This window comes from Paramisgurnus dabryanus, chromosome 12, assembly GCF_030506205.2.
Source record: "Paramisgurnus dabryanus chromosome 12, PD_genome_1.1, whole genome shotgun sequence".
In the NCBI taxonomy this organism is placed as follows: Eukaryota; Metazoa; Chordata; class Actinopteri; order Cypriniformes; family Cobitidae; genus Paramisgurnus; species Paramisgurnus dabryanus.
Window position 1 is genome coordinate 31630551 of NC_133348.1, and position 12065 is coordinate 31642615.

General features: G+C 35.8%; 2 protein-coding genes across 2 annotated transcripts in view; one reads left to right on the forward strand and one right to left on the reverse strand.

Annotated features, from left to right (window-relative positions):
• Positions 1-76: 76 nt before the first annotated feature.
• LOC135750109 (uncharacterized) lies at positions 77-8108 on the reverse strand. Its single transcript, XM_073816315.1, has 4 exons — positions 8034-8108; positions 2367-2420; positions 1876-2269; positions 77-1656 (listed from the first exon to the last, which is right to left on the reverse strand). Exons 1-4 carry the CDS (start codon positions 8106-8108, stop codon positions 656-658), a joined length of 1524 nt encoding a protein of 507 aa, XP_073672416.1. The 3' UTR covers positions 77-655.
• bcl11bb (BCL11 transcription factor B b) overlaps positions 7845-12065 on the forward strand; it is a 36982-nt gene continuing 32761 nt past the window's right edge. The window contains exon 1 of the mRNA XM_065268780.2: positions 7845-8619. Coding sequence (XP_065124852.1) covers positions 8556-8619 — 64 coding nt within the window. The 5' untranslated portion in view covers positions 7845-8555. The remainder of the gene's footprint in view (positions 8620-12065) is intronic.

A 12065-nucleotide genomic window follows, 5' to 3' on the forward strand; every position in this document is an offset into this window, starting at 1 on the left:
TCAGAGCAGTCAACAACATTAAGTTGATTCTAAACATTCGTTTTTATTAGTCTTTAATGTACAAGTACACCAAATATGCAGACAAATAAAACCAAAATAGCTGTCAGAGAAAAGTAAAAGGAATAAATTAAAAGGGACTTAGCTATAATTTTCTATCTAACACAGTTAGAGCAAACTAATGTAAAACTACTTACGGTATTAATAAAAATGCTAACAGAATCTGTTACAAATGTAAATCAATAACCACAGGTTGTCATTTGAACAACGTCAACCACTTAATCTGCTAATAGTTTAAAAAAACCTCAGTACAACATAACATTCAAAAGATTAATTTCTATTCATACATGAGAATAAATGACTTTTGCAGTGGAAGATCCTCACTGACCAAATCAAACTGATATTAACTTGTATAGAAAATGAATTTCACAAGACCACAGGAATATAAGAACAATGAATTTATGGCTGGGCATATCGTGTATATCGAGTGCTGGTAGTAATGCATATTTGTATTTTTCCCAGCAGGATATGGAATTAGACGATCCTGCCTATATTACCATGGTCTGATATAAACCTCCTTCAATGCAACAGATGCTTTGACAAAAATTTACACTGAGGTCAAATGTAAGCTTTCCAGCCAATGTGCATGTTATACTTTTTATTTTATTTTATTCTCATAATATGTTTCTTCTTCAGCATGTTTCTTCTGATGACTCTGTAAACTTCCTAAATAAGCGAATCTCTCTCTACAGATGGAGCAGTGGTAAGGTTTCTCTCCAGTGTGAACTCTCTGATGGGTCTTCAGGATATCTGATCGATTAAACGTCTTCTCACACTGAGAGCATTTGTAAGCTCGTTCTCCAGTATGAATCGTCTGGTGCTTTACTAAATTATTTTTTTTATTAAAACTCTTTCCACAAACATTACAGCTATAAGGTTTTTCTCCAGTGTGAATTCTCAGATGATGTTTAAGAGTTCTTATGTGAGTAAATCTCTTTCCACATTGACAGCAGAGGTGAGGTTTATCTCCAGTGTGAATTCTTTCATGAGATTTCAGATTATTTTTCTGGGAGAAACATTTATCACAGTGTGAACATTGAAAGGGTTTCTCATCAGTGTGTGTTTTTTGGTGATCCCTTAAAGTGCATGGATTCTTAAAGGTTTTTACACATTTACTGCACTGATACGGTCTCTCATCGCTGTGTAAAAACATATGATACGTCAGATGAGATTTGCGGTTGAATCTTTTCCCACAGTGAGGACACTCGAGCAGTTTTTCTCCTGTGTGAATTCTCTTATGAATATCAAGATTTGCTTTGGTTTTATAATATTTGTCACATTCACTGCAGTGAAAAAGTTTTTCATCACTGTGTGTCTCCATGTGAATTTTCAGCACAGATAAGACGAAAAAGCTTTTCCCACACTGTTCACAGTTAAACTGCTTCTTGTGCTCTTTTGAATGAAGATTCCTCTCTTGCAAGGAAGGAAATCTGATCTTACATATCCTACAGGTGAAGAATTTCTCTTCTGTGTGTTTTCTCTCATGTCTCGCTAAATGTCCCTGTGAGCTCAATGTCTTTCCACAGGTGACGCAGGAAAAAGTTTGTGCTGTCGGTCGCTGTTTTGTTTCTCCATCAGAACATGAATCACTGTTATCATCTGAAAGAAACATGACAGCATTAAAAAACTATTTTGACTTTTGATCCAACAAACTACAAACACAGAAAACAATGGGATGCAGAACAGAATTTCTGTATTATTCATTCACACAGAAGTGAATGCAGGATTTCATCATCTGATATACACACAGAAATCTAATCCAGAGTCAATGCACCTGCAGGATATTGTGTATAAAAATACAACAATGAGGAAACATACCTAAAGGATTAAAATCATCATCATCATTATGATTGTCATCTTCATCAGTATGATCTTCCTCTGCTGTGGTTTCTCTTCTCATCTCTATCAGGTTCCTGCAGTCCATGAGTTTAACTGAACACATCTTCAGGATCTGCTGCTGTTCTCCAGCGTTACAGACAGAATCCAGAGACTCTGTGGAGGTTTGATCCTCCTGTAAGCTCTGTTTACTGTCACACACTGTGGTGTCCTGAGCATCTGTGGGCTTTGACTCAGTATAACAGAGTAAAGTCAGACTGAGATCTGAGTCCTGTTTGTGCTTGGATTTCTCTTCAGAGAGTTTAGAGTCCAGCAGCAGCTGTGGTGTGGTATCAGTCACATACACTGAAGATTCACAACAAACCACATCCACATCCTGACAACACAACACACAGTAAGATAAGATTATAAATGATACAATGTTGTCAAAGTGACAAAGTGATTCAGGTAAAGGATGTTTAAACTGTACAAACCTCTTTTTGTCTTGATCTCAGTTTTGTCTCCAGTAACACCACCTCTTTCTTCAGCTGAGAGATTTCTGTGACGAAATCATCAATATCCAGCATGGACAGATCAGTTCCTACTGATTTACAGCACTTCACATCCATCTCATATCTCAGCATTAACATCTGAACACAAAAATAAGGCACATTTATAATACAGACAAACTAAACAAACTCAAAAACATGCTTTTATTATGCTTAATATAAATGACAACAAACAGCTAGTCCTTTAAATAACTTTAATTTTCTTATGTGCAGGAATATTATCAGATATTATAACAGGCTGTATATAATATATGATCACCTTCAATAAAATAATGAAGATCACAGGTCAGAATTTAAACAATATTTCCAGAATTCTTATCGTTTCTACTAAAATGGTAAATGATTTCAATCGTCCATCTGAAAACACCGAAAAAGGCTTCTGTAATATTTAATAAACAAATAAAAAGAGAAAATCACATTCAAATAAAAGTGATATAAACAAGAAGCGGCGGTGGTTTGGTTTGAGTTCTTTTTTTCTTTGCTGGGTTAATCGGCGGATTAAAGAGCTGCAGCGCGCCCCCTACTGTACTGGAGAAACAAGAATCAGAAACAAAATAAGAGTTTTATTGTAAGTATGTTTACACAAGATATTTGATAGGACACTAAGCTTTGCATTGTCCCGTTTTTATTGTAATAGATCTGGTCTTTCTTTGACTGTAGCTATATCATGTAACCATATTTGTACATTTATAGATGCAGCATTTACATACAACTGTAAAACATTTTTTATATTACTTTATTGTACCATACCATATTGCATTATTTAAATTAGTTTTTTCCCTTTATATTATTAGTGTAATATATTCTTTTATTTTTTTTATTGTTTAATTTCTATGTATGTTTGCAACGTTTGCACTAAGTCCCACCCAGAGCCATAGAAGGAGAGAGTTACGTCAAGTCCGTTGACTCCAATGGAACGGTTTTTTTACAGCAATGGCGGACCACGGAGTCTCTCCAGAGTTCCCGGAAGTCACAGTCAGCTCCATAGAGTTGCATTAGAAAGATTGAATGTGTTGAACCTAATACAAGATTTAAGGCTTAATACGCTTTACAAATAAGATTGTATGTTAGCAATACATGTGAATCGAATGACTTTATGCATTAGTGTGTTTGTAGTGCATTATTTCTCATTTAATAAGTACATTTAGGGGGTGTTAGTAGAAAACGGGTCAGGCTTGGACAAGCTGTGGATAACTTTAGCAACACACAAAACATCACGAATAGCCTTTTATTGGTAAATTTTGTTTTCTTAATGCAGATTCATTCATTATTGTAAATATTGTCTAATTAGAGAGGCTATTAAATAATGTGATGCTGGTATAAAGTGCATATGTATGCATCAAATGTATGGGTGGAGTGTTTTTGACACTGTGGTTTTGCTGGTTAATAAATAAAATAAAATAAATTAATTTATTAATAACTTGTCAAATGTATACTTACATAGTTAAGAGATCAGTAATCATTTAAAGTGATGATGATGTTATTTCCCATCAGATGTTTATATTAACAACAAAAAGAAGACTACACAAAGCCAGAAATATTATTATAATTTATAATAAATTAAACAAAGTGCTTTGTGAGTCTTTTTTTATGTTGTGCTTTGCATATTAATAAATTAAACCAGTATGAGTTACATACACAGCACATTCACTTTGTATATTATTAACAGGCATAAACTTACATTAGTACACAGTGTGATGCATTTTAAAGCTTTAAAGTTACTAAAGGCAGCGTAAAACATGTTAACAAGGGACATACCAGCAGATGACCATACAAATCTTCCTATATTGGTGAATTTAATTTGTCAAAAAACTTTGTTTATATAACTACATAACAATACTACCTTCACATTTTGATGTGATATATAAATATTGTAAAAAAACACGTTTCTTGACTGTAAATTAAGAAAAATCACAGCTCTTTGCCTCTAACTCAATGTATTTCAATGGCTCACTATGGGCTTCTAGGAACTAACTGAAATCTCCGTGAATCACGTGACGGGCGAGCTTCTGGACTTCCGGTGGCACAACTCTGTTTTTCTATGGCTCTGGTCCCACCCACACTAAGTCCAGGGCTGCGTTCAGCCCCGACAAAACGTTGCACAACGTTTATTAAACTGAAACGGTGATGCATTGAACACCCTGTTGTGATGACGCAAGAGTTGCAACTACGGTAGCTGAGAGGCCATTCTTTGTGTTCTTTTTTAAATGTTTCTAAAGCCTGATGAAATCGTTATAAATGTGTGTTTAATACTGTAAAATACCCTCGATGTTACAATCACTGACCTTGCTGTCCAAAATGAAAGACAACATTCCAATTTGAACCCATTGAGAGAGCTGTCTCTTTACTATCGCGTGGTTTTATACATCTTGCCGCTGATTGGGCCGACATTTCTGACACACCCACCAAACAAGAGAAAACGCTTCTAAAACCTGTTGCATTCCGTTGCACACCGTTTCCAGGAAACATGTCGTTCAACCCGGAAACCGTAGCAAAACGTTGCGCACCGGTGTGAGATTGAACATGCCCCAGTTAAAAGAACCAATCATCAATCGATAAAAACTGACGATTCTCTGGGGGAGGGGCTCTAGTCATGCAGGTAAAGAAAAAAGACGTGTCTTTCCATTTTCACCTGTTTCCTTTTGCTGTCCTTTATTTATTTTATTTAAACTGTTCTCTCAGTCCAGTCGAGATAATATAGTGGAATTTTTTATGTTGTTCAAAAAGCAGGGTTTAGAACAAAGATAACTCAGGGTTAAGCGCAGTGTGATAAGCCCTTATTATGACACTTTTGAAGATTTTTCAACACAGGTCACTACCTTAACATGAAGAAAGTATAACTTTATTAAATCTTCTGCATATCGTGTATGAAATAGGTGTCTAAAAAAGTTTTGGGGCAATTTGTATGTGCAGTAATTTCTAAATTTCACTTGCTACTTTAATCATTGTTCAAAAACTAAACAGGTCTCATTGTGAAGTGTAGTTTGTGTAGAAACAAACAAACAAAAAATCAATCAATGATCATAAAATAATAGAGGCCTACATAATTCGTGAATAGTGGCCGGTTGCATAAATATAGCCGTGACGTTAAGACTGCGTCTTAAGAATGATTCTGACTAACTAGCAATTAGTTAGGGATAATCAGTCTTATTATTTGGATTTAAATTAGACCAATTTACCTTTCTATGTAACATACTTAAAACAGTTATGATCAGTCTTGAAGAAAAAAATTCATGACTAAGCTTTTAAGACTAGTCTTAAAGTTTTATGCAACCGGCCACAGATGAATAAAAAAGAAATCATGGCTTTCAGAGAGATATTCAAAAAGTATTTGTCGTAAAAAAAAATTAAAACAACAATCGTTTTAGCATTTCTTTTCAAATATATGTGTGGCTTTGCTGCTCCATCAACCGGGTGTTTATTTTGATTCTCGTGCCAGCAAATGGTGCAGGTGGAGCTGTGTGGGTGAATCCGCTAGATGGCGCAATAGACTGTGAACTTAATCAGATCTTTGCTGACAACACTGTAGTTGGCATTATTAAGGAAATCACCAGTAAACAATCAAGAATTATATAATAGTAAACATCAGTAAATAAAAATAATATTAAGAAAATGTTACCTTCTTTTATTGATGAACCACAGATGTTAGTTTTCTCCTTATGAAATGGGAAAGCCCATATAGTGCTGTGTAAGCGATATAGAATTACATAACTTTGTTGTTATATGATTTATATGTAATTATATTTAAGGGAGTAATGTCAAAAATATTTATTTTATTGTCAAAGTTTTTTTCCACAAAATTCAAACAGATGTTTATGTCTTTCGTATCTCCTTTAAATCATCTATTATCATCATCATCTATTGGTTGAAAAACTGTCTTTAGATTTACAAACAAGTTTAATTGATTAATTGAACAACACACTTTCTTGATGACACAAAAAATGCAGTTTACTTAGGTAGTTTGCGATAAAGTTAAAAAATGTCTGTAGTCTGTAAATGTTTGCATTTTGGTTAATCTGCTAATTAATCTGCTTATTATTGTTAATCTGCACCACAGTAACCCTTAACAGAAAAGATCATGATTTGTTGATGAATTTACAGTTCTCCAGGACTGTTGAACACAATCTTTACACCTTCAGAGGCTCTGTAAGCTGGTGGATTGATATCACCATGAAACAATGTGTAACTGTCACATAAAAAAATATGGCAAAATAATATTGTGACTGATTGTAATATTAAGACAAAACAGGACTCAAGTTGGAAATTTCTTGAGGAAAGTTATATGACAATGCAATCACATGGCATTTACGAGGTGCATGGCTAATTCGTGTTAATTTGTACTACACTTTTTGCTTTTGCCCCTGTGACATGAAGGGTGAGGTTATTTAGACAAATAAATAAATAAATCTAAAATATTGAATTTTAAAATATAAACAGCTGATATATATGCATTTAATATAGACTTCATGCATTAATTAGACTTTAATTTATTTATTTGTTGAAACAAAATGATCAAATCATGTTAAAAGTAGGCTTGCAGTATAAAACACACTGTAAAATATTTTTCTGCAATTACATTTTTAAGTTTAATCAACTAGGATTTAATCAACTAGACAATTAAATCTTAATAAGTGATAAGATGCTGTAACTTTTTAAATCAAGCTGAATTTGCTGTAGTTATATCAACTTTATTTGATAAGTTACAGTAACATACCACTAGTCAATACAGTTAAAATTACTTGTTAATCCGAATTGATTAAAAAGCCATCGTGAAGCACCTTCATTTGTGTTTTACCATTTTCCTTATGACAACTAGTTGCACAAAACTGGAGCTGGTTTGGATCTGAACCAATTCTTAGCTCATTAAAAACTCTTCAGCCAATAGGTGGCGATATTATCTTAGATGGAGTGAAAACACTGTGTAGTGGGTCTTGTTTAAGCGCTGAGACTTTGCACTTTATAAATTATTATTTTCTAAAGTTGGATAAAAGCCAGCATGCACAACCAAAACATCATGTTTTTTAGTTTCTAAATGTTTAATCATGCTTAGTTTTTATTAAAATAATATTCATTTCACATTCATTTAACATTTTATACTGTGTGGGTGTACACATTTTTTTGTAGTCTGGAGGCCAAATTTCCCGCCAAATTATCATAGACACTATAATTATTATTATTAGTAAAAATAAATAAATAGATATGGGACCCCCATGGGACAATGTAGTATACTGTATGTTTTTGTACAACACACAAAAAATAAAGCACTTTTTTATCATTATTATTAATGACTGTGGCATTTATAATATTTAAACAAATAAATAAAAAAACAAATGTAAATGAAGTAAGAAGTAAGTTCCCTGATGATTCTGTTTAAAAATGTCCTTCTCCGATCCGAGTAACATCACCGGTGCGCACGGCGAACCCTCTGTTCCCAGAGTGCCACCACTAGCCGCCCCCTCCCGCGCGCTGGTTGCGCTCCACACATCGCGGACTTCACGTCACGTCACGTCCGTACTTGAACTTGAATGCCATTCCATTCTTCAGAGGCAACCCCTGCCACACACACTCACACACACACACACATACACATACACGCACGGGTGCCGGGTCCTCCCTGAGAGGGGCTTGTCGGACGTGAATGCGAGACGCAACAGCACGGGTCTTCATTATTGATCTGGAGAGGAGGTGCTGTCTGTCTTCACACGGACCGCAGGAGTCAGTCTGATGCCAAGCGCACATGGAGGACTGTGCCAAACACTCCTCTCACCCGGTGAGCCCGCCGTTCACGGATCTTGGATTCCCATTACAAAAGGACTTTTGATTGAATTGTTTTAGGGATTTTTAAAGACATTTGAATTCAAAGAGTGCTTTGGAACCGCAGGAAGAGGTTTTTACGCATCGCTTTCTCAGGTCATCTCCTTGTCGCTTTACATCATTCAAGCACGATTTAGTCTCTTTATAGAAGACACGTGCTAGTTTTGACCGTGATCGCGATTAAATCGGCCGCGAGCGCAGTGGAGCGGTACCGGACTGTGGAGGAAAGTTTGGAGAGCAGCGGGACTTGCGCGCACATCAGTCCGAGTGGCCGTGAGATGCTGCTGTAAATGCTGGGCAATGTCCCGACGGAAGCAAGGCAACCCACAGCATCTGTCCCTCAGCCAGAGGGAGATCACATCGAGTGAGTATAAAAACATTAATCAATACTGACCACAGATATTACACACCTTCATCAATACAAAGCCAAAGAAAACTTTCTTTCTTTCTTTCTTTCTTTCTTTCTTTCTTTCTTTCTTTCTTTCTTTCTTTCTTTCTTTCTTTCTTTCTTTCTTTCTTTCTTTCTTTCTTTCTATCTATCTTTCTATCTTTCTTTCTTTTAACGAAGGTGTAACAAACAAGGTTATGATTAATTTACACAAATAGTAGTAATAATAATAATAATAGATAACTATTACTAAATCATGCATTGTTTATAAATATGGCTCTGCAAGTTTCCCTCTTGGCATTTTAAAGTCCTGCAAAATAATAACATTTTGCAAAATGTAGAATTATCTGTGATACCCTCACTTAAAGAACAATAATAATTTTACAAAATCATTACAATCAGTCAATTAATGATAAAAATCTTGTTATTGATAATCTGTTAGGCCTGTTATTATTAAGTCTGTGGTGTATCCTCACTAACTGTGAATAAACAAACAATCTAGGGATTATAAACTGAAAAGTGTGCATGTCATACTGAACCCTTAACATATAGTATGACTGTATGAGACCCACACGCTCTCATCTGCTCTGTGCCCCCCCAAACACACACACACACACACACACACACACACACACACACACACACACACACACACACACACACACAGACACACACACACACAGACACACACACACACAGACACACACACACACACACACACACACACACACACACACACACTGGGGCCTATCAGAACTAGTTAAAAATTTTAAGAAGGGGCCAAACTAGGGAGTTGTGTGTTTATTTTTGTTTTCGACCTATTATCAGCGTTTTGTAATTGACATTTTTATTTTGCCAATTAGTTTTGTTTGAATCTAATTCCATTATCAGAGCTCGCATATTGATTTTAATGTGTCTATTTATCTGAAATGTTTTTGACACTGGCGCAAGAGCTAACTGCTTTCTGCAATTATTGAAGTTTTTTTTTTCTTTTAAAGCCTTTTATTCTTCTAAAAGCTTTTTTATTTGGCACAATAAAAGGAGATGTTAAAATGTAAACATTTGAAAACAGCATGTTGGAAAATGTTTACAGTAAAAGCCCTAATCGGTCTAATTTATAGCAGCTATATAATTCATATAATTGATATAATCTCCACTTGATGCATAACATATTCACAAGCGTTTATAACATCGTTTATGGACAGTAAAAGAGCAGGATTGTTTGTCTAATAATAAAACAAACATTAAAGACTGTTAACTTAGATCTATGAAGAGTCGTGCATGTGTGTATATGCATATCACAGATATGATCTCTCCTGTTTTATTTATGGATTCTCAGATTAATCGATTTGTGACATCTTCGACTTGCAGATTTATTTGCATTAACTCATAATCATAAAATATTTGACTCATTATCGCCAACATTTCCCTTGCGATTTTAGACCTTCCGTGACCTTTTACACTAGATGTTTTCTTGGTCTGTTATTCATTTAGCTATCTCTGGTTTCGCTGAGACAGTGGTTACAACAACATGTCTTCATGAATGCATGTGAATCAATTCTAGCGGGCCTTTACACGTCAAATTTCGCTAATGATGCTGATGTGGCCGTTTTACGAAGCGTGAAAACAGGAGATGAAGAAGAGGTGTGAAAACAGTGGGTGGGCTTATGGGCCTTTACATTCAAATTGTTGCCAGTCTATGAGTTTTTGCATCGATTCAGAGGTTTTCGGTGTCTTTACAGCCGGTAGTGCAATTGAGAATAAACACTAAACTATCGTGCATGCTAGTGCTTACTTTACCATGTATGTTTGAACAACGAAAAACATCCAATTTATGTGTGCGCTTGTGTGCTCGCAATTGTGTTTGAGCAGAATAATTATACTGTGACTCAAATACGTGTTTAGTTCAAACATAATTAGTTTGGCAGTGTGTGTGTGTTAGTTGGCAAACGTGTAGTTTACATTGAGACGTCCGTATCCTCTCTGTGTGCGCTCTCGCGTGTGTGTACCGAGTGTAAGCGGACACTTTTTTAAGTGGACTTGCACGCCAGCCTTTTTTGTGGCAGAAGGGTCCGTCTGGAGGGGAAAAACCGACGTGCCCTCATTTGGCTATGTCAACGCTCTTGGCACAAAACATGTCAGTTAGCTAGCAGGTTGCACAATAGAGAGATTCTGCCCAGAGCGACAGGAACCATACATCACACTCAAAGAGAAAACCAAGGAACAGGAATATCGACATACTTCACGTCTTGAAATAAACGCGGGGCGCTCTCTACGCCCGTATGTTCGTGCGCAGGTGTGTGCATTAAAGAAAACGACTGCCATGTAAAATGGCACGGCTCCTTTATACTCTCAAGTCAGGCTTCACAAGAAAACCACTCACACACCGTATTACTCTTGTGGCATGTAAATTGTGTTCATGTATGATTCATCACATGAATGGTTTGTGATAGACTGGTTCAAACTGTGGGTGGGGGCCGTCCATTAAACCCTTTACCGGCTCTGGCTCATCAAATGTCATTCGTTTTTAGTGAATGTTTACATGATGTTTTCCATGATCTTTTACTAGCTGGTGGACACTTGCATCACGCTTATAAAACGAAGGGCACGATGGTCCGACCACCGGGTCTTTAATTTCGGAGAGCAGAAAGGGTCACATCAGCCCTTTACTACTGACTCACTTTATAAGAAGGGATTTTACGGTGAAGTCCATCTACTTTATATTTTCTCTAAGCAGGAGGTGGAGGTAGTGTTTTCCTAAAAATTTTAAATACAAAATTAAATATTCTCCAAATTGTTTGTTTTAAGTAACACTGACTAAAGGATTTAGAGAAAGGCAGCAATTTATGTAGCATTTACGCTGAAGTGTTGAGGGTGTAATTACGAAAAACAGGCGAGAGGTCACGTGACAGAAGTAAGTGCCCCCCCGTCACTGCGATTGGTTGATTGAAGTACGTAGGGCGGTCTGAATGTGTCAAAATAATAATATTTCCGAATCGGAATTATTTTCTGTTTTTTATTTAGGTTTTGAATAAAGGTGTCTTATTAATAATCATTTCCAGACAACTGTTAATATTAATGTGGTAAAGATACATCAAATATTGTTATTATTTAATTATATTTGAAATGTAAAACGTGCTTCAAGATGTATGGGTCATAATTTATATTAGGTGTCTTCATAAAAAAAAGTATACAATGTCATGACATTTAAAGTTTCTGCATGTAATGACAATCTTGACCCTTACCCGTCCCCGACCCTTAACCTGACCCTAACCCGATCCACAACAACACGTGAGTGCACAATAAGTGCAATGCTCTTTCTTGTGCACTGTAAGTACCCAAAAAAGTAGGCCAAAGTTTGTATTAAAATAAAGCAATAGACATTAAACAAATATGATGAGTGTAAGATAAGTGATCAGGAA